The sequence below is a fragment of the Bombyx mori genome, chromosome 14 (genome assembly GCF_030269925.1).
Source record: "Bombyx mori chromosome 14, ASM3026992v2".
Classification (NCBI taxonomy): Eukaryota; Metazoa; Arthropoda; class Insecta; order Lepidoptera; family Bombycidae; genus Bombyx; species Bombyx mori.
In genome coordinates this window covers 12575779-12603619 of record NC_085120.1, presented here as the reverse complement: position 1 = coordinate 12603619, position 27841 = coordinate 12575779, and the positions used below count along the sequence as shown (strand labels likewise).

At 36.3% G+C, this 27841-nt stretch overlaps 2 protein-coding genes across 7 annotated transcripts in view; one reads left to right on the top strand and one right to left on the bottom strand.

Moving 5' to 3' along the window:
• LOC101744498 (neurobeachin) overlaps positions 1–27841 on the top strand; it is a 573788-nt gene that overhangs the window by 479215 nt on the left and 66732 nt on the right. The gene's annotated exons all lie outside the window — the stretch shown is intronic.
• The window catches only part of LOC101744355 (facilitated trehalose transporter Tret1-2 homolog), an 82434-nt gene that overhangs the window by 7893 nt on the left and 46700 nt on the right, over positions 1–27841 (bottom strand). For 2 of the 3 annotated variants that reach the window (XM_021346404.3, XM_062672223.1), the window contains exon 2: positions 20876–21005. In XM_021346404.3, the coding sequence (XP_021202079.2) occupies positions 20876–21005 (130 nt within the window). Of the gene's footprint in view, positions 1–5391; positions 5511–20875; positions 21006–27841 lie in introns of those variants that run through there. The other variant, XM_038015335.2, reaches the window with a different exon arrangement.

Here is a 27841-nt window from a genome sequence, read left to right as displayed (position 1 = left end):
AGTAATGCGTTTCGGTTTGAAAGGATTTTTATTATACACATACATATATTTAATATACATCCATAAACCTGGAGAAGACATTTATATTTATCATACAAATATGTTCCCTTGGCGGGATTCGAACCCGCAACCGCCTTGTGTAGTGACCATGTCACTTACCACTACACCAGACGGCCGTTGTTTAGATGTCAATGAGTTTTCACAGCACATGGTCATCAAAGGTTGTTTGGTCACTATTAACATACATTGCAGCACACGTGAAGCGGTAATGCGTTTCGGTTCGAAGGGTGGGATAGCCGTAGTAACTATACTATGATCTTAGAACTCATATCTCAAGATGGGTAACGGCATTTACGTTGTAGATGTCTATGGGCTCCGGTAACCACTTGACGATCTAAGAAAACCCTACACCCGACGTGGTTGATGATTAGTATCCGTTCATGTTAGAAATCATTTTATAATTTACTAACTGTACCCGTCCGCTTCACTGGGCATTTAAAATTAACATTATTATTTCTCACCCCCACAACGATTCTCAGCATTAACGCCCCCGCAACTGATGTAGGGAGTCCAATACTCATATAAATATTAGCCTATCCATTAAGTGCATGTATTTTCTACATGGATACCAAGTTTCAAGTCAATCGGATGCATGGTTCAGTAGTTATAACGGAACATCCGTAAAAACCACTGTAGATTTATATATTAGTATAAATGCCTATTATTATTATTTTTCATATTAAAATCCCGCCGATATTCATTCACCTTTCAATCAAAATTGAAGATTACAAGGAGTTTCTTTCGCATACACCAAATAATCTTTGCCTTAATAATAATGCTTCTTTCGCATACACCAATATATGATATTTTCCTTAATAATAATGCAGGCTAGTTAGTTACCAGCGATCACACGTGGTTGAGGAATAATCATCTATTTCTGCGCGACCGCGGCCGTATAATCACACATCGTTACACACTTGTCAACTTCCGCGGATTAAATTTAATTTCCTTTAAATGTACGGTACATACACAATTCATAGCAGTCACCGAGGAAATGATTTGTACGTTTTTAATTCTAAGTATATTTAATGCAATTTAAAATACGTTCTTGTTCAAACTAGATTTAATAACGATTTATGAGGGTTTTTTTTAATGTATGTAATAATTATATCAATTTCAGATGCCTTATTATAACATGCAAGTTTTTCTTAAATCAGAGAATAGTAATGATAGCGGTCTATTCGGTTCGTGTGTGCGACCTCCTGCTTTTACCTTCCCACCACATCTTACGCGATGAAGAAGGTCATCAAAGTTTGGAAAAAAACCCCGAAGTGTAAACCGTTCCAAATCGGAAGGATATGTGGCAAATACCGCACGTGTAGATACGGCCACCCTGCCTATTTCTGCTGTGAAGCAGTAATGCATTTCGGTTTGAAGGGCGGGGCAGTCGTTGTAACTACACTGAGACCTTAGAACTTATATCACTTAACACCAGGTGGGCTGTGAGCAGGTCCACCCATCTAAGCAAAAAAAATAATAGGATCCTTGGTAACGCATTGTGGATGAACGCATTGTATAAAGAAAATGACATCACAAAAAAGAACCCCAGCGCACCCCTTGGAACATACAGTAAAAAATCCTGAGTATTCTAGTTAATAATACATATTGCAATAAACACCGGATGCAAATCTTTATATTACGAAAAAAAAAACTCTCATCTTAATTTGATCGTATTCACCAGTACGCAGGCTGTATATAAATTGACGAAAAACCTATTGTGTTTAGTGCATTCACCCCACTCACTCGTTAAGATGTGAAACTGTTTAATTTTTAACCTATAAATATTAGTGTAGTTTATCTTGCCCGAAGACATTTGAGAGACTCTCTAGCTCATAATAATAAATCTAACTAATCTTCTAACCCATGATATGTATAGATTCGGTTGTTTGATCATTGTATGCATACGCTCTGTTCGTTCTTGTGGTTATATCTTTGCCTTGTAATTTAGGTGACTTTTCTGGGAACAACACAACAAGCGTCCTACTCTCAATCGAAAGCTGAAGGGGTAAAGTTGCTTCACCATAAAAATAAATGAACACAAACGCGCCTATCATTTGGGACTCACGCATCTGTGGCTCTATTAAAATATGCAATTTTGATCTTATCACATTAGCCGTTAAAGTTCTTATTTCGTCGATCATCACTCGATACTAATGCGAATCTTAACAAAGAGTGAACACATTTAAACTTTGAAGTAGACGTCTAATTTCACAAGATAAAATTCATTATCGAAACAAAATTTTAAAATCACTTAAAAACAGTTTGCAATGTTAAGAATAGTTTATTGTTTTGTTCCTTAAAATTGATTCACTATATTTTTTATTTATTAATAAATAAATATTTACTAACAATCACGCCACGTTAACTGGTCCCGTGATAAGTTCGTAAAGAACTTGTGTTACAGGTACCAGATAACGGAAATAAATGTAATATTTTTATTATACACATACATATATTTAATATACATCCATAGCCCTGGAAAAGACATTTATATTTATCATACAAATATCTTCCCTTGGCGGGATTCGAACCCGCAACCGCCTTGTGTAGTAACCATGTCACTTACCACTACACCAGACGGCCGTTGTTTAGATGTCAATGAGTTTTCACAGCACATGGTCATCAAAGGTTGTTTGGTCACGATTAAAACATATTAACGATTGCTTACACAGAGGGGGTGTAATTATCACGTTTCCAAGTCGAGCCTGTCAGAAGGAAATTTCCACTTGAAAGTATGCAGATTAACGAAACGTGGTCTGTAAGAAAACAATATTAAGCGGGCACGTTTCTGCGCTCATGCCTTTAATGCTAGACAATCATATCGAATGAACATCTATTAAATGTGTAATTCAATTGGATCGCAATAGCCTCTTAGTTATTCCCATACAAAAAACTTTATAAATTTTTTTAAACTACATTCTTTTAGCTTATGTTGTCTTGGTACATTTATGCGTATTGTGGTACTAAAAACTATCTTTTTAGGACAAGTATGTATGACATCTATGGGATCTTTCTGGATTATTCGTTTTAGGTGAAAAGAGGTGTTTTATTAAATTTTATTAATAAAAAATCGTCGTGACCTAAAGGATAAGACGTCCAGTGCATTCGTATCTAGCGATGCAACGGTTTTCGAATCCCGCAGGCGGGTACAAATTTTTCTAATGAAATACGTACTTAACAAATGTTCACGCTTGTCTTCCACGGTGAAGGAAAAACATCGTGTAATAAAAATCAAATCCGCAAAATTATAATTTGCGTAATTACTGGTTGTAGGACGTCTTGTGAATCCGCACGAGTAGGTACCACCACTCTGCCTATTTCTACCGTGAAGCAGTAATGCGTTTCGGTTTGAAGGGTGGGACAGCCGTCCTAACTATACTGAGACCTTAGAACAATAATAAAATAAAAAGAATAAAAATGGAAACAAAAAAAGTAATTTCAATGCAATCAACTATTGTTCTGAACGTGATCATCGTGTATCTCTTTAAACACATGTCGCCCTGGTACATTTTTTGCTGAAACGAAATTATTTGCACATTAAAAATCACGTTGACATCGTTTTCGGAACAATGTGTTTATGTTTTTGCGAGTTTTTCAGTGCGCAATAATCAACAGAGGATACGAATTTATACGAATAAACATTTGTGGCCAGCAAACCAGAACGTTTGTTAACATTAATATATAAATAGCAATTTAATGCACTCACGAACATATTATAAAAATTATGATTAAAAATATCTATTGTGAAAAAAGCTGTTTCTTTTTCAGCGAATTTTTGTTATTGGTAAAATTTGTATTTGTTCTTCAATAAAATTCTTCTGAAATTTAGTTAAAGGGAAAGATTTAAATTGATACTCGGGAGAAGGTATCTATATATTAATACGTGAAGGAAAAACTTTGTATCCCTTTTTACGAAAATCGCGCGAACGGAGAAGTATGAAATTTTCTACACTTATAGAGAATATAGAGAAGAAGTGCACAATGCTAATATTTTTGTAAATTATGCCTAAAAATACATTAAATCAATAAAAAAAAACATTATACACACTACCATGTATTTGACGCACACAGGCCCATGCATACTATTTAGTTATTGTCAAACTTTTGTTCTTGACGTCTGTGGTTAAATTGAGAGTATATTAAATATTGTTTGTCTTTATTAATATTTTTCTATAGTGTAGTCTTGGCGAAATTTGTGATTATAGAAGTACAATAGTCTTTGAAAATAGAATCACAATAGTGTAGAAACTTATAATTTCAATTAATTATAGTCGACTACCGGGGGCCACTAGTGCTTAATTATTAAACCTCCACGGTCGCATATTCCAGACCCCAATTCCGTGACAGCAAAGTTGAGATAAACAATCACTTCTTTGTATAAAAATCCAATAGATTTTTTCTTAAATTTTAACGAACAAAATAACGTTAAACTCTAAAACTATTTTAAATAATGTAAATGCAACAAGCGGAACCACAATTGCATTTCAAATACATAATAATATGACACTTCTTAAAAGGCCTTTTAACATTTCTGAAATTAATTATTTGTTATTTCAAAATATAATTAAAACTTCCGTTTGCCTTACGCGCATAATAACTTCCTTGGTTTCGATCTGGAGTCATGTTATCCTTGATGCTTTAGATATAAATGGTTAATCACTGCTTACGGACACATTTCTAATGCTACATCTGTGTTTTGACAACATAATATGTAATGTTCAACTAGATATCAAAATTAGACTTCATTGCCCACGGACTTTAAGAAAATACTTTGTAAAACTGAAAAGTTTCGCCCCTAGTGTGAAATGTTACGTAAATTAGTGTAAAAGTTTATACCGAAATATGTCACGGACGTTATAAAAAATATTATTTGAGTTTAAATTATTTCTTTTGTAGTCCACAAACGAAATAATTCTACACACAACACAATAGGTTAATTTAAATATATTACATTATAATTTTCAAATACATAATACTTACGTATCAAAAAATTCAAAACACGAGACAAAGAAAACTTAATTATATTTTTGACAGCGGTACCTACTTTAAATCCGAAGTTTGAATTAAAACAAAAACGTCAAACCTTTGCCCCTGCATTTTATTTAAGATATCCAGTTCCTTGTCGCAATTCTACATTAATCATATTATTTGCTTGCTGTCAGTGATAAACAATAAACATAAAGAGTATTTCATCTGAGACACGGCCTGCGCAGATTTGGAAACACAATTGAGAACTCCATCGACTGATTAATTACAAAATGTTTCTTATTAATTCAACACTCATTTTTAATTATATATAGCACAATTCACTTGAACACAAAATTTACTCACAGTTAAGTTAGCCCCAATTGAATCGAAGTATTTCTCTATCTTTTTCCCTATGTGGTAATACATCCCAACGTTTATACAAATTGCAACATACACTGAACGAAACTTACAATGAACTGGTCGACTTATATTATTTATTGGAACCGATACGGAAATAAAGTTTTGACGGAAGCGACTTTTACGAGAAATCGGGTTTCGTTGTTCGTGAAATTTTAATCTCGTTAAGTACATGTTTATTATAGTTTATTATTGAAAGCTTATTTTTTTAAACTAATTGTAGTTTCATTTATGTAAATAAATAAATTCATGGTACAATAACAAATAAAATAAAATCAGTCAAGATACAGAATGTACAATTAAAAGTAATATCTTCAACTGGCTGTGGAAAATACACACGAGTAGGTGTTACAAAATTTCGTAATAAAACCTTTTTTTTAATAATTTCAATTACTAGAACTATTCCATAAAAATGTCTACATCGTCACAAAAATCTACTTAGTAAAATGAAGATGTTTTATGTGTGGAAATTTAGAATAGTCGTGGTGATGTCTATCACAGTAATTGACAAATTATTGATATTAATTATTTTTCAACTGCACGAAATATAAAACAAATTTAATAGAAGATACGTTAGGTACTAGTTAGTCTCGTCCTTAAGAGATGTCTTTGCTTTTGTTTTATCTATAGCCACCATGTACAAATTTCATCTAAAACAATTGTAGATCTGATACCGCGAAACTGCTTGATAAACAGAATTCTCTGTAAAATTTTAAGCACAAATAGCTCTTCTAGCGATTCCTATGTTTGTGTAATTCAGTTCGATGTAGCCTGCAGTGAATGGGAGGCCATAAAATATGTTTTTCATTTTGCTCCGAGTATGTGACATTTCTGTAAGTGCGACTCTTTACTGTGTATGTACTTAAGTATCGACGATCGCAACTTGCACTTGTGTTTCATCAGATTTCAGCGGCCATCACTTCTTAACATTTCATTGTTAAATGGACGTTCTCACATTGAACTATTTATAGTAAATATATTCTTTAATTCATTATAAAATATCAAGTAGCTTTATTTCCATTAATGTTTGTGTATATATGTGTGTGTGTGTGTGTAAAAAAAAGCAAAATTAATTGCTTTTTCGGCTTGCTATTTCAGCGTTTGTATTTCGTTGTTAAACTATCTATGCGATTTATGCTACATTCCTGAACCGATCGACACGTGTATTTTTACAATGAACATGGAAGTGACCGGAACGAGAGAAATAGCGGAAATATAAAAAGGAAAAAAAATGTATAAATAATTAACAGACATTCATCGTGACTTATTTACTAGGGCAGCATGAGTCGGAAGGATATGCGAAAATAAACCGTAGTGAAACACACGAACCAGCCTTGGTCGTGCCGACGTTACCTTCACCCGACCGCGATGTGTCATTGTCTCTTGAGAACTCATGCTCGCCTGCCGGCGAACAAAATAATGTCTAACAATTAGAATTTTACAGTTTGATATTATTATTAATTAACTAGCTGTACCCGTCCGCTTCGCTGGGCATTTAAAATAAACATTATTATTTCTCACCCCAACAAAGATTCTCATCATTAACGCCCCCGCAACTGGTGTAGGGAGTCAACACTCATATAAATATCAGCCTATCCATTAAGTACATGTATTTTCTATATGGATACCAAGTTTCAAGTCAATCGCATGCATGGTTCAGTAGTTATAACGGAACATCCGTAAAAACCACTGTAGATTTATATATTAGTATAGATAATAAGTTATACAAAACTTATTAATAATGTCAAAGACGAATTATGATTACTAGTGGTCCCCCGGTAGTCGAAACTCGACTATAATTAAATGAAATTATAAGTTTGTACACTATTGTAATTCTATTATACTTCTACGAGTATAATCACAGATTTCGCCAAGACTAGGTACACTTTAGACAAATAATTAATAAAGACAAACAATACATAGGTATTTAATTTATTCTCAATTTGACCACCGACTAATAAGCAATAAGAAAAGCTTGACAATAAACAAATAGTATGCATGCGTGTGTGTCTCAAATACATGGTAGTGTGTGTAATGTCTGTTTTTATTGATTTAATGTACATATTTTTATGCATAATAAAAAAAAAAAACATTCTGCACTCCTTCTCTATATTATCTATAAGTGTGTGAAAGTTCATGCTCCTCCGTCCGCGGAATTTTCGTAAAAAGGGGTACAAAGTTTTTGCTTCACGTATTAATATATCGATATAGTAGGAAATTCATAGCAGGTCACGGCAATTTTACAGATCATTCATTCAAAATAATTTGATTGACTTAAATCGAGAACATACAGAACTAAAAATCAACAAAATATAATGTTACCGCTTTGATCCGTCCAATTCGATCATACTGTTTTTTTTTTAAATATATCCATAAAAAATCCGACATTATAACAGCAGTGATGGATTGGACGTAAATTGATCAACCTACAAAAACTGTATCATTAAGCGAGACAGGATTAAAACAGCTCAGCGACTGCTGTTGTCAACAACAGGTGAGAAATTCTCGTGTTCGATTTTATAAATTGCGAACGATATGCTAATGCTACCATTATTTATAATTCACGATCGATGACATTAGCATTTTCTAGAATATTCTAGATCGTGTTCGCTGCTTGTCTCGTGAGCGATATGATAATTGTACTCAGGTGTGTGAGACACTTACTCGATTAAGTCAGCTGACGGTAGATCGCGTTGAGAGTAAACTATTATACCTATTTCTAGTTGTTTGAGACTGGTATTTCATGACTCAAAACCCAGCACCATTCGCGTATGATGTCTATATGTGCGTTGGTCACCTGATCATGTTGAAGAATGTTGATAAGAATGCAGTTCTGTGTTCAAACTTATGTTTAGAATAACAATGCATGTGTATTTTTAGATGCTTATTCTCGAAAATTCTGGTTGCGTACTTCGCCAAAAGCTGTTAACCTTATGAATATGTTGAACTTGTTCCCTAAGTTGCTTCGATGCTTGTTTTATTTCTGAACGCGCTGTATGTAAACGAGCCGCCTCCGCAGGGCCTAATGTTCAGTGCCGCTCTGTCTAGTTAAACATCGCTGGGGATAACTCGACGTCTCGATGACCCCATAAAACAATGTTGACACCAATTAGAGATCGGATGTCACGGAGCGCCTTTCAAACAACTATAAGCTCTTTTGTTTACATTAACTATTGCAAATCACACACACGATTATAATTATTGAATTAAAACTCCGAATATTTTTTTTTATTGCCTAGATTGGTGGATGAGCTCACAGCCCACCTGATGTTAAGTGACTATCGGAACCCATTGGCATCTACAACGTAAATGTGCCACCCACCTTGAGAGATGAGTTCTAAGGTCTCAAGTATAGTTACGACAGCTACCACCCCCCACGGCCCCACCCTTCGCATTACTGCTTCAGCGCAGAAATAGGCGGGGTGGTGGTACCTACCCGCGCGGACTCACAAGAGGTCCTACCACCATTTACTACAAAACGTAAGGAGGTGAATGTTTTGTATGAGTAGTTTTGTTGACTCACACACAATGCGAGTGTGAAGATCGATCTTTACCTATGCGCCTATCAGCATGACCTATATTTTGCTAAAGCGTTGAATGTTTTTATTTATCAACCGTTCTATGATGAGACAGCAAGTGATGTATGGAATTTAAATCGAAACACGATAGCCCTCGCTTCGATATATAGTCAAGATAGTTGACTAAATTACGCTTTTAAGACATCTGTCCCATCAGATCGGTGCTGCAGGGTGGTGGAAACCGTACGAGCTCACAACATGGCCACACATGACCGTACTGGATCGACGACCCGGTGAAGGTCGCTGGAATCATTTGGGTACGGCACTGCAGGACCAGTTATTGTGATGACGATAACCAAAGATAAAAGCAAAACTGTTTTTTGTTTTAAAGTTTTACCATTTTTTTTTCTTACAACGACCATCAATTCGCGTCATTACGAGTGGTTGTCCAATTAAAATAAATAAATATTGAATTCTATTATTTTCAACCCGTAGTGTTTCTAAAATTAGATCAAGTTTTAGAGTCATTGTTGTTTTGCGGTCGATCGTATGCATGTTCATACGTAATCGATATTTAAAATAAAACTGTACACGTAAATAAATATAAAAAGAATTAGTAGGTACATACTAAAAATATTACCTACTTTTATTTTATAGAACCACTTCTTTTTCCACGATGGAAAATGCCGTCTCAAACCTTGACTCACCGAAACGCATGGTTGCTTCATAGCAGGATTCATAACATATTCGCCCAAAGCACGTCATTACGGATCCTCCCGATCCATTAACGGTGCTTTTAGTTACCAGAAGCTCCGGTCACCGTCCTCGCCGAACCCGTCGCTTGCAACGAAGGGCTCGACGAGCGAATTAACCCATAGACACAGCCCACTGAGTTTCTCGCCGGAGCTTCTCAGTGGGTCGCGTTTCCGATCCGGTGGTAGATTCTGCGAAGCACTGCTCTTGTTAGTTACGCTGAAATAGCCTCTCAAGGATATCAGCTTAGGTAGGAAAAAATAAACATGATAGTATTGTGTTACACAATACACCGTACTATCAAATGAAAAACTTCGCAATGACAAGCCGACCCCAATTCTAACACTACGGATATTACCGATATTACTTTTTTTTTATGATTGAAAGATTACTGTTGGCCCGGAGGCCTTCCAGTTTCACCGGGACAGGTGGGCGAGCAAAGGCTCAGCCAGGAGGGGTGGGATTTGCTAACAACTGCCCAAGCGCCTCCAAAGGAGACCTAACAACTCAAGAGCAATTGCTTCGCGAATGAATCTACTACCGGACCGGAATCGGATTTTATTATCGACCGATATTACTATCGACTAAGGGACGGTGATCACTCACCATCAGATGAATCGCTTCAAGCTGATAAAACAAAACTATGAGATCATAGGCAGCGGCATTTGACATATTCCGATGCTCATAGGCCCCCGTTAAGAATATCAAACGCAAAGAAAACTGACTAAGGTTTTTTTAAACATAATACATAATATTATGTTACAATTTTTTTTCTCAATGAAATCGATAATCCGTGAACGAGGCGTTCGTATATATAGCAACGCTGGCCACGAATTAAGTACGAAAAATAAAATAATTTTTTTTTTTTTTCTAAGCTGTCCACAGCGCCATTATTATTATTAGTATTATTAATACTTTATTTCAGTTTAAAAAAAAAAACATTTAATTTTGTTATAGTCTATGTTAGTAACTTATAAACCTAACACATATCTATCAGACTATTCATTCAAATTTTTTTAATGTATCCATACGTGTCATTAATAAAAACATTGAACATTTTTCGTTAATAATAGCACGTTCTAATAGCAAAATTACTAACTATGTAATGAGCACAGAGGTAAACATGCTTCTAGCGCTTAGGGTTTTTCAAATCCTCAATTCTGTATCATCGTGGATTATGCATATGTTTTTTTTATTGTTTAGATAGTTGGACAAGCTCACGACAGCGACACAGATGTAGGCAGACGAGCGTACGACCCACCTGATGGTGAGTGGTTACCGTCGCCCATGGACTGCAGCAATGCCGGGGGCCAGAGCCAAGCTGCTGCCTACCGACGCACGAATGCACCGGACGTCCTATCCTTTAGGCCACGACGATAATTGCCAAAGATATTTGTTTTTGATTTGAAGGCTTGAGGGGTGAGACTCTGATGCAATATGAGTTAGTGTATAGTGTGTGTAATAGTGTTGTGGCACTTGACCAACAGTCGTAATAATACAAAAAAAATAGTAAATTCTTAATTTTGTTAAAACATGTCAGTACGCTCGAGGAACGTCGGAGGAAAAAGTTAATTATCGAGCTTTAAAGCACGAGAAAGAAAAGTTCCCAGAAAACAGCGACATCTTACTTAAACATCTTTTTTTTTTCAAATATCCTTTACTGTAAAAACAAACAGTACATATTTCTGTTCGACAACCAGTTGCCGATAACTTTGTAATAGTGAACTACAAATTCAATTCTTGTTTCATCTCCGCCCGATAAGAACTACCATTCGACACGCACGTAATATAAATAATAAACTAATAAATGCCTACTAAGGATAAGTTTGAAATAGATTTTAAACGTATTTTGATGTGAAATATATTCGAGGGCTGAATTTCTATTTTGTTTAAGCGCCATTTAGCTTGATACGTGCACATTTATCTTTGTAATTAAAGGTGCATTTTATTTGGTACTAGCTGACCTGGCAGACTTCGTAGTGCCTCAATCGATAAATAAAAGACCTAAACTTTTGTATAAAATAAACTTAAAACAAACAAAAGGAATCCGTCAGACGGAGGACACATCAAAGGGAAAACAAAATTGTTATTTTTATTAAATCCGGAGCATTTTCATATTTATCTACCTTTTAAACCTTCTCTGGACTTCCACCAATAATTCAAGACTAAAATTAGCCAAATCGGTCCAGCCGTTCTCGAGTTTTAGCGAGACTAACGAACAGCAATTCATTTTTATAGATATAGATAGATTTATATATAGATTAGCATCAACAGTTCAATGTTTTGAACTTCAACGTTCTAATTGAACTTCAATTAAGCTTACTTCATTCAAATAGCCGAAGAAGTACAACACGTCATCCTTTTTGCAATAAACATCATTATCCTATGAAACGTAAATCTTAGATATAAATTAATTCATAAATGCGTATTTTTTTCATGAGCCATGTACATATAAACCATGCATCATAAAACACATTACAGACTCAATAATTATGTTTATTCGACGAAAAAGAAAAAAAATATGTCTAAAATTAGAATGGACGTGTAATTATTTGTTCGCTGGTTAATAACCGTGAGTATTAGTCGCGTCGTCATAGTAACACTTAACTGTTGGATTGCTTTCTTTTGCATTGCGTTCAGAGTAGAGATGAAACGGATAGTGGTTTAGCCGGATACCGGATACCGAATATTCGGCAAGCTGCGAGGCCGGAGTGCCGGATATTCGGCCCTTTCGGAAATATTCTTGCGCGTTCGGGTGTTGTCGCACGTGAACGGAGATCGCGACGACAATTTGGTATTCATTCACCACAATTTGCCACTTGTTAATTTTGAGTATTAAACAAACTAATTAATCAAACAATCACTTTTGACGTGCGATTATAAAAATAAAAGTTGTCCATAATCTATTGTGGTATTATTTGCCTATTGTATAACCATGAGATTTTCTTAAATTTTACTATACGTAACCTGGCCGGATACTGATTTACTATCCGATATTCGGCCGGATAATGAAAACATGGCCGGATAGGCCGGATAACGGATAGTTACCGGATATCAGTTTCATCTCTAGTTCAGAGGCCTCATAACGGTAAATGTCGTAATATAAACTTTGAAAGTACATATTCGTGGATTAATCCGAACTAGTATCATACGATATAGAAGGTAATCTTTAAAAATCACCATTCTACAATTGAAAATAATAAATTAATTTGGAGGAGAATTAAGCAAAAATAATTTCGTTACTCAACTTAACTGTGGCACGTGTGTGCGGTAAAAATATTTTTTTTGAGTTAAATAAAAACGTTATTTAATGCTTCCATAAAAACAACAATAAAATTTTAATTCGAAGTAAATTATAGCACAAAAGTACGCGTTTTAATCATTGACAAGACGAGGGTTTTTTTTCTTCTATAAAGCGCTAACTCTCAATTACCCTAGACAGTAAAGACTACATACAATTTATTAATACGTGAAGCAAAAACTTTGTATCCCTTTTTACGAAAATTGCGCGGACGGAGGACTATGAAATTTTCCACACTTATAGAGAATATAGAGAAGAAGTGCACAATGCTAATATTTTTTTAAAATAATGCATAAAAGATACATTAAATCAATAAAGAAAACATTACACACACTACATACCATGTATTTGACGCACACACGCATGCATACTATTTATTGTCAAACTTTTGTTCTTGACGTCTGTGGTCAAATTGAGATTAAATATTGTTTGTCTTTGTTAATATTGTTTATAGTGTAGTCTTGGCGAAATTTGTGATTATAGAAGTATAAAATACAATCATAACAGTGTAGAAACTTACAATTTCAATTAATTATAGTCGAATTTCGACTACTGCGGGACCTCTAGTACGATTTAAAACTCTTTATAACTCTCAATAGTTACAAATTTTAAATAAACGTGACCGACTTTAAACTTCTAGAACATCTTTAAAGAACTAGAAAACCTACATCTTTTTACATTTGATTTTACTACTTAATTAATTTAATACAAAAAATGACAAGTCTCGCCATTTTGATATGATTCCTACATCGATTCGTGACTACAATTAACTTTAAGATTTAAAAAAAAAATGACGTAAAAACACATCGTCTGGTCTAACGTTTTCTCGAATGAGTACAACAATGAAAAAGTAAATTTAATTATTGTAGTGATATTTAATTGTCGTTATCATTATTCAGAGCAATGATAAGAAGTGCATTATCTAGACAGCACCGTCTACTGTTTTTAATAATAATAATACACGTTCTTTGTTAGATACAGCAAATTGTTATCTTCATTTTAACACAGCTCTCCATACAAATGACTGTCGTACAATAAGCGGTTTACGTGTGGTTACTAAAATTGATACGTCATACGGAATTTAACCTTTATAATGAAATACATGGCTTCACGGGAACTCTTGAAGAGATGACTTGAGAGAATCTTTCCTAAGATAAGCCCCTCGTTCTTAATCTCTTAATTTTAAGTCCTGATGGCAAGGGATGTCACAAAGGGCACACGAGCGGCTGCAACCACACTATTTCTATTAATTAGATCGAGACAAACATAGTAACAAAACAAATAAATATAATAATGGTATGGCCATTGATATTAAGGTCTCTATGGGCTCAGTGTGCTTAGTGCAAGTTAATTAACGTTCTCGACAGCGTAAAAGTTAACTCAAATTAGTATGCAGTTGGAACAGCGCCCCTAGCGGCAAACGTTTTACCTCCATACAAAATTGAATTAAAAAACTCGCACTTAACACACAGAACCGTTTAATATCGAATGGGCTATCATCTCTTATGTCGATATTGACAATTAAAAACCGAGTGTATATACCCTATTAAAATAAATAGGGTAACGTCCAGCGATTTTCCTCTTGAGTAAAAATGCCTATTCATCTTCGGTAGGCAGCGGCTTGGCTCTGCCCCTGGCATTGCTGAAGTCCATGGGCGCCGGTAACCACTCACCATCAGGTGGGCCGTATGCTCGTCTGCCTACAGGGGCAACAAAAAAAAAAGAAAGTTCATTTTGGAGAAATTAAAACAACGATTCGAATACCCTAGCAATGACAAAACAAATCTTTACGATAATAATGTAGTGGATATAATTTAATTAAAAAATCATACAGACTCGTAGTAGGAGATTTTCTGTTTTGTCATTGAACTTGAACTCGACCCGAGTCGGTGTTGCCAATGCCGTTTCGGTTATGTAACCGATATTTCGTATTCATCTTTAATTGTGCGAGTACCTAGAGCGGAGACCATTATTGCGTCCGTCCGATGCTTTATGCTAACGTAAATGATATGCTAATTTAATAATTTTATACATAATATGAAAAGGTTCATTTTTTAATAACCGGTGTTTTTATGTCGACGTTTTTTTTTTGTGGGTTGTGGCTAATCAGAAATATTACTAATTTAATTAAAAAAAAGTATGTCTTTATTATTGACTATTTTAGTATTCTGATACTAGTTTAACCTTGAATTGCGTTGTCTCTATTCTCAGTCTGTCAATAGTATAACGGATGTCCCGCCTTTCAAACTGGAGTGCAGTACTGCTCCGCGGCAGAAATAGGCGATATTTTTTTTATTTTTTTGTATTGCTTAGATGAGTGGACGAGCTCACAGGCCACCTGGTGTTAAGTTACCGGAGCCCACAGACATCTACAACGTAAATGCGCCACCCATCTTGAGATATAAGTTCTAAGGTCTCAAGTATAGTTACAACGGTTGCCCCACCCTTCAAACCGAAATGCATTACTGCTTCACGGCAGAAACAGGCTGGGTGGTGGTACCTACCCGCGCGGACCCACAAGAGGTCCTACCACCAGTAAAGTAGAGCCTTTAAATGAGTGAGTGAAAGCAGTTACATACTTATTGTTGTTTTTCTTTTTCAAACAAAGCCACGGACGCATTATAAGATTGAAGTCCGCTGTGCTTTTTGCTTTATTATTTTTTTATTTGATGAGACTAAAATAGTTTCTCAATGTTTTTATACTGTTATTCTCGGTGTAATAATAAATCTAATACCCGAACGAATATTGCATAATATTTTTTGTGGCTTGAAAATAAATTCGCAGGTAAATTACTTGACTGAATGTAAATAGCTGTTTTTAATCTTTAGGTAGTTAAAAATGAATATTATTAATTCGTACATTTTTATTTCTAGAACGATTTACGTTAAGATTTCATGAGCCATGCGCTGTTAATAGCTATTTAAATACTTGCCGGTAGATGAGTACTTTTTAAACACAAATATATTATAAATTTTATGAGGATAGATAGATCTTTGTTACTGGTGGTAGGACGTCTTGTGAGTCCGCACGGGTAGGTACCACCGCCCTGCCTATTTCTGCCGTGAAGCATTAATGCGGTTCGGCTTAAGGACGGGGCAGTTGTGGTTAAAAGTGAGACCTTAGAACACGTGCCTCAAGGTGGGTAGGTAGCATTCACGTTGTAGATATCTTCGGGCTCCGGTAACCACTTAAGATCAAGTGTGCCGTGAGCTCGTTCACCCAACTAAGCAATAAATAAAAAAACTCATTCACAAAAACTACTTCACGGATTCCAATGAGACTTCGCAATCACTACATAGTACAAAGTCGCTTTCTCTGTCCCTATATCTGTATGTCTCTATGTATGCTTAAATCTTTAAAACTACGCAACGGATTTTGATTCGGTTTTTTTTAATAGATAGAGTGATTGAAGAGGAAGGTTTACATGTATAATAACATCCATTAAATAGTGGAGAAAGCAATAATAAATTACAGTTTTCGAAGCGAAGCGAGGACGGGTCGCTAGGGTAATAATAACTTAAACATCAGTGTGGCGGGTAGCCATCATACAACGCAAGATAATTGACAGATGCCTGAATCTCGTTTTCGACATTTTCAAGATAAAGCGCATGTATACAAGTTCCGAACAACAACATTCGGACCGTCGGTCTACCGAGCAGTATCACCCGCTCGGTGGAAGATCTTCCCTTTGTCGTATATCTCTTCAAACTATTCTCTCCTAACTATAATAGGTCATATTCGATATGTAATTCATATATAATTCGATTTTTTCAAACAGTAAACGATAATCACGACGGAGCACGACACTAGTACTGTAATAAATATATTCGTTTATATAATATTTTTATTAGATTTTCGTGAGCGTCAATGAGCCAATGAGCATACTACAATGCCCTAATTTAAGTACTTTAAGTTTAAAATAAGAGTTGCATTAAAATAGTGTTTTGTACCCATATAAGTTGTATCTAGAAATTTTATATTAAATATACTACGGTTTTTTTTTTATTGCTTAGATGAGTGGACGAGCTCACAGCCCACCTGGTGTTAAGTTTTTACTGGAGCCCATAGACATTTACAACGTAAATGCGCCACGCATCTTGAGATACATGTTCTAAGGTCTCAGTACAGTTACAACAACGGCAGAGCAAAAGTATAAAAAAAGAGATAGATACCTTTTTTTTATTATCAAACCTGAACGCGCTGAAAGACGGTAATTAAAACAGTCGTTTACCTGATTCAATTTAAAAGTTATCTCTCAACTAATTGACCGGCATTTACGTTCATCGTTTACTATATCGTCGCCATATTAGCCAGACCATTATGATGTTTTCATGATGATTACGTGGCCATTACCGAGCGAAACTACATAATTTTGCAGGAAACCAAGAAAATGTAAGTTATGTAATGCTTAAACTACAAGACTAAGTTAAATATTTTTTTTATTGCCCTTGTAGGCAGACGAACATACGGCCCACCTGATGGTGAGTGGTTACCGTCGCCCATGGACTTCAGCAATGCCAGGGGCAGAGCCAAGCCGCTGCCTACCGCTTAATACTCTCCACAAGCCTCGTTTGAAAAAGGATATGTCATAGCGCTCGGAAAACACCGTGGAGGGGAGCTCATTCCATAGCCGGATGGTACGTGGCAAAAAATACCTCTGGAAACGCACTGTGGATGACCGCAGTGGCTCCAGGCAGTGAAATAGTATTTTTTTTTTTTGAAAAACAATTGAATGTAACTGCTCAAAAAAAAAAGGATTATTAAGTCCGTTTATTATTGTGACGAAATAAGATATAGTCATTTAGCGAGAATGTTCCGAACTGCAGTATGCACATAGAAGCTACGTTTTTGTTAAACATAAAAATTCATAAGTCGCTTTTATATGCACCGACACGCCAAATTATCTTACCACATAATGCTACACAGAAGGCTTCCGCATCGATTCATGCCGCCACGTTTATTTCATAACAGATGCTAGTCTGGACGAATTGTATTCGACGTCTCGCAATTTCCTTCATATTATTATACTTTTTTTATTTTATTTTATTGCTTAGATGGGTGGACGAGCTCACAGCCCGCCTGGTGTTAAGCGGTTACTGGAGCACATCTACAACGTAAATACGCCACCCACCTTGAGATATGAGTTCTAAGGTCTCAGTTTTTACAGTACAACGGATGCCCCATCGTTCAAACCGAAACGCATTACTGCTTCACGGCAGAAATAGGCAGGGCGGTGGTACCTACCCGTGCGGACTCACAAGAGTTCCTACCATCATGTGCTTAGTGCGAGTTCTTTAACGCTCTCGATAGCGTAAAAGTTAGCTCATATATTTGTATTTGGAATGGGATCGTTTGCCCAAGTTTGCCGCTAGGGGCGCTGTTCCAAATGCACACCAAATTTGAGTTAACTTTTACGCTATCGAGAACGTTAAAGAACTCGCACTAAACACACTATTATAGTCCGTATTACAATGCCGATGTGTAGCGACGCGAACAACGCGGCGTTACGTAATGATGTAGCATTTTAATAATTTCATGCAATACAGATGAATATGTCAGTTAACCTTGACAGTGGCTGCGGCTCGGTTTCGTAATATAGAATAACATTTCGTTTGTTTTTGTGTACGAATAAAAAAAACTGGAAGTGCTTATTGAATGTTTAAAATATGGACTTGCATAATCACGTCCATTGCAGTTTTGCCTATTATTCTATTTTCGTTGATTTTTTGTTTATAATAATAATAAAAATTTGCATTTTTTTTCGATCTACGCGAGTCCACGCTAACGACAGACAGACAGACAGATAACAGACGTGACAATGGTCGAATATTTGTATTATATTTTCTCAAACTCTAGTCATTGCTAGCATAGTCTCCTCTATTGTAAAAACACAATGGGTTTCGGAGAAGATAAATCACTTTCACAAAAAACTTCACAAAGCTTATGCGGTAGTACACTTAGTCACTGCGTTTGCGATGCAAACTCGAATTCAATTAAACTAGTGGCCCCGCAGTAGTCGAGATTCGACTATAATTAATTGAAATTATTGCTTATGCTTATGTTTACGAGAACCGTGATAGTCTGTAACGAATGTTCGCGCCTAAATATAGAACAATAGAAAAACAGTAGAAGAGAAAAAACCGCTGACATTTACAGTAACCGAGTTCTGAAATGCGAACAAGATAATCGTATTGTTAAAACAACAACAACAAGAAAAAAAAACCATCTAAAATTGCTAAAGCATTTTAATGTGGCGCGAATTGAAAACATCTTAAATGCATACGAGTGGGAAATACCTTTTTTAAAAAATATATACATAGTAGATTCATATCCGTAAACTAAATTTTTTGTTCTACGCAATTTTTTTATTTTTTTTCATAATATTCGTGGAAACTTTGAGAATTCTAAAAATAATCTTTCGGCTCACACATTCGCCTTACTCGAGTTCGTGAAAACGTAAATTTGAATTATTTATATACTGGTGGTAGGACGTGTTGTGAATCCGCACGGGTAAGCACCACCGCCTATTTCTGCCGTGAAGCAGTAATGCGTTTCGGTTTGAAGGGTGGGGCAGCCGTGGTAACCATACTAAAACCTTAGAACTCATGTCCCAATGTGGTAATGGTGAATGGCGGCATTTATGTTGTAGATGTCTATGGGCTCCGGTAACCACTTAACACCAGGTGGGCTGTGTCTCGTCCACTCATCTAACCAACAAATCAATAAATAAAAAAAACTTTTTTCGACGACTTATCCGTACGCGTTGTGTCAAGGTGAAGGTGGAATTAATAAAACGTTTTAGTGTATAAACGCATTAAGCGGAGGCGTATTAAGCGTTCTAATTGATATTTTGCAATAATATGCCGTTTAAGGTAATTAAACAATTCACGACACCCACAGACCGAGTCGCGTTGATATCGTTCTAGATTTGTCGAACAATCGCTTGTGTTGAGCAATTATTGCAATACTTTGAGAGGTGTCTTTGAAAATTTGCGTTATAAAATAAGTAAATTACGTTTTATCTCGTGAAAGTGATTCGTAAACAAAAGCTTACATAATTAGTTAAGAATTGTCCTAAGATAAACTAACAGCACAGATCGACTGCACCGGGCATCTTAGCAATTAAACATTGACTTGAATCATATCGAGGGGTGAAAAGTTATTTCGTTATAAGCAACATTTCGTTTAATATGCGACATTTATCTTTGTAATTAAACCCCGATCCTGCGGACAGAATGGGAACCAGTCGACGTCGCCCAAAACACGTCATTACGGACCCTCCCGATCCACTAACGGTGCTTTTAGGTACCTCAAGCACCGGTTGAGCACCCACTGAGTTGATCTTCTCAGTGGGTCGCGTTTCCGATCCGGAATTTTGTTGAGTTGTTAGATTTAACTTTGTTGAACTGAAAATGACTTTTATTTAGTGTTTAACATTGAGATTAAATAGTTTCATTTAGTCATCAAAATTTTGTAATTCATTAAAGATATTAAAAAGTTAATTACCTAAAGTTAGGTACGTACCTAACAACTAAATAGTGTCAGCCCTATCGAAAAACTCTATTGTCCCCATACGTAACCTGATTCATCCTAAAGCCAATGTCAATCGGATCAAGTTAGTTTTTTTCAGTTTTTGTAATGAACTATGTATAAATAACGCATCGTATATAAAAATTTAAGCCTTCGGAACCATTTTAATTTCAATTTTATTGGTATTAATTACCCTAAGAAAAACCATTAAAAATTTGTGTTGGATTTGGAAAGGGTCCCGATTTCACCCCAATCCACGGTACGTTACGCGATAATTGTCTAGAAACCACTTGTTTTAAGGCCGTCATATGTACAAAATCGACATACCATATATAGGTCACCATATCGGCACACCTTCCAGAAACCTTTGATGTTCGCCAACATGTTGTGTGTCCGGTGCTCACTCCACGCGGCCGAGCCCGCAGCAGAAGCCGCTACACGAGCGCTTCGGACGCTCCTGAGGAGAAATTAAATTTTTATTACTGGTGGTAGGATCTCTTGTGAGTCCGCACGGGTAGGTACCACCGCCCTGCCGATTGAAGGGTGAAACAGCCGTTGTAACTATACCGAGACCTTAGAACTCATATCTCAAGGTGGGTGGCGGCATTTACGTTGTAGATGTCTATGGGCTCCAGTAACCAGTTAACACCAGGTGGGCTGTGAGCTCGTCCACCTATCGAAGCAATAAAAAAAAACACTTTAAAAATACACCTTTTTAATAAATTGAAACTTTAAATAAAGGTAGTAAGGGCGTCTTCTGAGCGATATACGTAGATACCACCACCCCAACTATTTCTGCAGCTTAGCAGTAATGCGTTCCAGTACTGAGCCTTAAGAATTCATGTCTCAAGGTGGGTGACAGCAGATTCGTTATTAATATCTATCGGCAACAACTTAACACCAGGGAGGTATTAGCTCGTTTAGCCGTCTAAGAAATAAAAACAGTACCTCTAAGTCTAACATAGGACTTCACCATCACTGATATTTTTTGGAATTATTAGACTTAATGTATTAAATTAATCTGTTTTTTTTTAAATGTATTATACTATGTAAGTATTCATGAACGCATCCGCTGAAACTGAAGTAAACTGGTATTGAAAATTATAAACATACGCGTTGACCGATACACCTCACATACACAAATTATCCTGAAATAAGCCATGTACTAATTTCACATGCAATTAATTTCAAATTGTCAACAAACTATGTGGCCTTAAATGGTGATTAAGAACTGTGTAATAATAATTAGTTACACATTATTTTAAGGTTCTAAATATTGCTTTTGTTCGTAAGCATCGCGGTGCTGTGTCGCGCGATATATAGCGAGCATATATAGAAAAGTGTGAAGATAGCGGTAGGGACAGAAAAAAAAGAGAAAGTCATCGTAGTGTGGGCATGTTATGCGAAGAAAGGATGATCATGTGGCCAAATCTGAGTAGAGAGTATCATAAAAAGACTTGCATTGATTATAGGAAAGAAGATATATTCAAAAAAGGGTGTGAGTACAGATATAATGTGCAATTGGCCTGAATGGAAAAAGATGATATGCTGCGTCGCGATAAAGACAAGAATTAGAAGAAGAAGCCACAAAGATTAAATCTAGAAACATACTATAGATGTACGCAGTGATTCCAATTAGTAAGGTCGACTAGTCTGATAACAACAGTGAGGACGGGATCTAGAACAATTCCTTAGAGCACTTCTCCGGGAATAATCGTAGCAAAAAATGAGGTGACTATAATATAGTCTGTAGACCCAGAGAAGGGAGAATAATAAAAACACAATTCCAAGGCATGTCTATTAAAATAACTTACATTCTCATCGTGTCTGATACACAGGAAGAGATGCGAAAGCTCATTGTGTTTCTCACGTTTGGCTGGCTAAGAATTTTGACGATAACGATACGGATCGTGTACGAACCAGACAGCTAAATGCTAAATTTAACATTTTTGTTGTGCAAATGTACGTTTTTTGAGGACCACAATAAACTTACGACATTACTATTAATTAGGAATTTAAACTATAGCCTCAATAATTTTTTGTATGCCAGAACATTTCCAATTAACATTTAAAACCGACTGGTCCGATTATTCCGCATATAAATAAGATTTTAATTATACGGATTGTTTTTTGCTGATTGACACTCGGGCATGATTTCTCACTACCGGAATATCCATGCGGCGCGGTCATCTGCGAATCCTAATCGCTTTCGTGTGTTTTAGATAATAGCACGGACGATTTATCTATAGGCTGCAATTGTTCCGTCGCAGGTCACCAATTTGGAGCTGGTTAACGAGAAAGGGAAGATCTTCCACCGAGCGGGTGATATTGCTCGGTAGACCGACGGTCCGAATGTTGTTGTTCGGAACTTGTATACATGCGCTTTATCTTGAAAATATCGTTAGCGAGATTCAGGCATCTGTCAGTTATCTTGCGTTGTATGATAGCTACCCGCCACAGGTATCATCTTTAGACCGCGTAGAACGTAAATTACTTCCACGATAGTAAAAAAGTAAATACAAAAACATCATATATCCATTCCACTTATTGAAAAAGATACAAACGTACTACCTAAGAACTCAATGTGATCATTCAAGTTGCCATGGAAAAGGAATATTCTCATTTTTTATTAAACAATTAGACCTTCACACGTTTGAAAGTAAATCGAACAATTATTCATATGATTAAACAGCTTTTAATGTATTCTTCGACATGATTACATTAGACAAATGTCATTTGATCCAGTTTGCCGAATATGAACGTGTTAAAGGGTCCAAAATGTCTGTGTCTGTCACACATTACGGAAATATGGAGTTAATCGCTTAAATATTTTTGTTAGTTTGTTACGATTGTGATAAAATCAAAACCGTGGAGGTTTCATTCTTTGAAAACTACTATAACTTATTGTGTTAAAAATCTTATAGAGTTGTTTCTGTTTATAACTTGAGAGTTTAACTACTGGTGGTAGGACCTCTTGTGAGGCCGCGCAGGTGGGTACCACCGCCCTGCCTATTTCTGCCGTGAAGCAGTAATGCGTTTCGGTTTGAAGGGTGGGGCAGCCGTTGTAACTATACTTGAGACCTTTAGAACTTATATCTCAAGGTGGGTGGCGCATTTACGTTGTAGATGTCTATGTCTATGTAACCACTTAACACCACGTGGGCTGCGAGCTCGTCCACGCAACTGAGCTATAAAAAAAAAAAAAAAATTAATGACATTAAAACGTTTCAATAAATCTAAGAAGGTTTTAATTTGGACTAGAACTTGCGCGCGACTGCGTTGAGTTTAGTTGTCAAGTAAACCGCAACATCACATAGAGAGCCGGTCACCGTCCTCGTCGAACCCGTCACTTGCGACGAAGGGCTCGACGAGCGAATTAACCCATAGACACAGCCCACTGAGGTTCTCGTCGGATCTTCTCAGTGGGTCGCGTTTCCGATCGGCTGGTAGATTCTGCGAAGCACTGCTCTTGCTAGGGTCGGTGTTCGCAACTCTCCGGTTTGAGCCCCGCGAGCTCACCTACAAACGTTAGGGTGAAGCTGAAATAGCCTCTCAAGGCTATCAGCATAGGTAGGGGAAAAAAAACAAAGAGAATCTAGATGGAGAATTATCGGCCGTGTTCAGTGGTAGTTCATCGTCTCATTTATCTCACTTATTTACGTCACAAATCATATGCATTATGCGTATCGTAATCGGAATCATCGAAATCCATCATTTCAGTGATGTATCGATTTTTTTTTTCTTTCACTTCAGCACTTATCGGTCAATTTTGAAGTGTTGAGATAATCTGAGAAACTATTTTTGTAAGATTTTAAATCTATTAAATTCTGAACATTTCAGTTGTTACTAACATATTTATAATGTCATGATTACTTTTGTTTACATCTGCTTTTGGATATTGAATATATATGTCTCTACATCAAAACTGTAAAGCTTTTTTATTTTATTTTTTAATTATTCATTTACTTAATTCGATTACGGATATTAGGTGTATTCAGAGTCTCAACGGGTCGGTACTGTCTGTCTTTTAAGTTCAATCACGAAACAATTATCCGTTTAGGATTGTAGGTAGAATATCCTATACTCCAATCCGGTAGAGGCTTCGATCTCAGATCTTAATGTGAGCCGTGGATCGGGCGTTGGGGTGTTTACGCGCATCATCAGTAAATACCTAACACCGCGCGAATCTCTTACCTCACCTTTTCTATCTACTTATCAGATCTTTATTATTTTTTTATTGCCCTTGTAGGCAAACGAGCATACGGCCCATCTGATAGTTGGTTACCATAGCCCATGGACTTCAGCAATGCCAAGGACAGAGCCAAGCCGCTGTCTACCGTTTAAAACTCTCCACCAGCCTCGTTTGAAGAAGGACGTGTAAGACATGTATGTCATAGCACTCGGCAAACACCGTGGAGGGGAGCTCATTTCATAGCCGGATGGTACGTGGCAAAAAAGACCTCTGGAAACGCACTGTGGATGACCGCAGTAAGTCCAAGTAGTATGGATGAACTCTACTCCGGTGGCGGGCGGTGCGATGGTAAAAACGAGATGATAGTATCAATCATCTCGAATAATTCCTCAGAGCACTCCCCATGGAACACACGGTACAAAATACAGAGAACCGAAATCCCTCCGCAGACCCATAGGTTCCAAACGATCTGTAAGAATGGGATTATCGACAATCTACTATTACAAAATCTTAATAGTATAATTTGAATTATAATAACAATTTTGAAGAGATTATCGATTGTAAAATATCAAAAAGGCAAGATGGATGTACCAGGACTTCATAGTCTAGCAATGGTTATCGTGTTTGTACAAAGACGCGTAAACCGATCGGCTCTGACCGTATCACCACGTTTTTATTGATGACGCGAACAAGACGTGATTGTGATTGAAACAAGTATGATTTTTGTTAAAACTCCTATCATTTCTATTCATGTACAAAGACCTAAATCTTTGTATGTGATCTATTATTAATTTGCCTATCGTGTTAATGTTCTTAAGACAATTCTAATAGTGAATCATTACAGCATTGTATCGTCTAAATAAACAACGATAAATGACTTCATTGACACAGTTAGCTGTTCAATATTTGTGTTTGTTAAAAGTCTAGCTTTGTAACAAATAATCATTGTTAATTATTCGCTATCTATAATGCATCTCTTACTATACGAGATTAAAATTCAGTATTAATTACAATCCACCATGAACGTTGTCATTTTTTTGGCATGGAAGGATTTTTCAAAAAATTTGCCAACAAATACCTGAGTGACGTCTGACGTTTATATATCCAAGAGCAGCTGCTTCGCGAATGCATTTACCATCAGATCAAAATCGCGACCCGTCCGAAGATCCGTATTTTAACTATGTAATTAACACGTCCCAATGAAATCGAAGGAAGTTGCTGGATTTCAGTGTGACGACAGCGTGAGCGTCGATAAGCATAAACACACCTATTAAATCTGTGTAACGATCTACATATATTATTTTAGTTTGTAATATTACAGACAACACAACAATACTCAGTACCTCGTGCGTAGTTGATTCTCTGCCAAATGCTTTCTCAAACGTAATCGTGAATAGTTTACGAGAAATTTTTGGTACGTACATATGCTTTGCTTTTTTTATTTTCATAGCCGCCGTGTACATTACAATATGAATTACGATGTAATTGTTCTATTCAAATAGAACGCCCATTGACTTTGGCGTTCTATTCATATTCTACTAACATTTAACTTAAACGCTGGAAAATCTTCATGCTGCAGTCTTTGAAGATTTTGCAGCGGAGAGAACAGACAGGCATCAGTTGTGGTGTCGCGTTGCGCCTCAGATGCATCAGTGGCGAACCAGTGATTTATGTTCTTAGTGCGAGTTTTTTAACGTTATCGACAGAGTAAAAGTTAACTCGAATTTGTAAGGAGTCAGCACGTTTGCCTATGTTTGCCGCTAGGGGCGCTGTTACAACTCCATACAAATTTTAGTTAACTTTTACGCTATCGAGAACGTTAAAAAACTCTCACTAAGCAGGTTGGTCTGTACATGTTCGATCTTGACTTTGACCTTTTGTATTCATGAACCGCCCAAAGATTTGTTGAAGATTTTTATTAACTACTAATATCGTGTTTATTACATAATACTTGCACGTGCACGCAAAGCACGTGCACAACGAGTTTGGAAATATTGAAGTTATTGAGTGCCGATATTACCTCAAAAATTGATGCTCATTGGGAGCGAGTTCTTACATAATTTCCGCTGAATTTGCTAAAAATAAAATGTTGGCAATGCTTTAACAAAATAACAGATAATAATTGTGAATAAATGGATAGATTAGGAGAGTTACGAGGCGTTCAGCTGTGAAATCTTTGCAGACGATATTAATTGTTTAGAAAACTGAAAATAAATGCGAATATGTAAAACATTGCAGTACTTGAAGCGTTTGACATGCATGCTTTATAATCTATATTAATATATAAATCTACAGTGGTTTTTACGGATGTTCCCTTATAACTACTGAACCATGCATCCGATTGACTTGAAACTTGGTATCCATGTAGAAAATACATGTACTTAATGGATAGGCTAATATTTATATGAGTGTTGGACTACCTAATAATAATGACAATAAATAATAATGTTAATTTTAAATGCCCAGCGAAGCGGACGAGTACGGCTAGTGTGATCATAACTTCTCTAAAACAGCTATGAAATTCGAAAATTGTATACGCTAAAGATACTTCAATAGTACAATTCGATAAAATTAAAGAGTAATTATCATACAAATTACATTAAACATTTTTAACATTTGTTAGTATTCATTTCCATGTGTTTGTTTAAAACATTTGTTCGAACAATCGCCATTGTTTCAACGAGTGTAAATACATGTCATTAAACAAGTCTTACACCCTTCATTCACGCTTTAAGAAATCGAATGAAATGTATGTCTATCAATAAAATAAAAAAATTATTTACTTTTTTTTTCCTACCTTAGCTACCAGCTAAGGCCTTGGGAGGCTATTCCAGCGTAACCTTAACTAGTAGGTGAGCTCACGGGGCTCAAACCTGACGACGTTGCTAACACGAACCCTAGCAAGAGCCGTGGCTTCGCAGAATCTACCACCGGATCGGAAACGCGACCCACTGAGAAGATCCGGCGAGAAACTCAGTGGGCTGTGTCTGAGGGTTAATTTACTCGTCGAGCCTTTCGTCGCAAGCGACGGGTTCGACGAGAACGGTGACCGGTGCTTGAAGTACCTAAAAGCACCGTTAGTGGATCGGGAGGATCCGAAA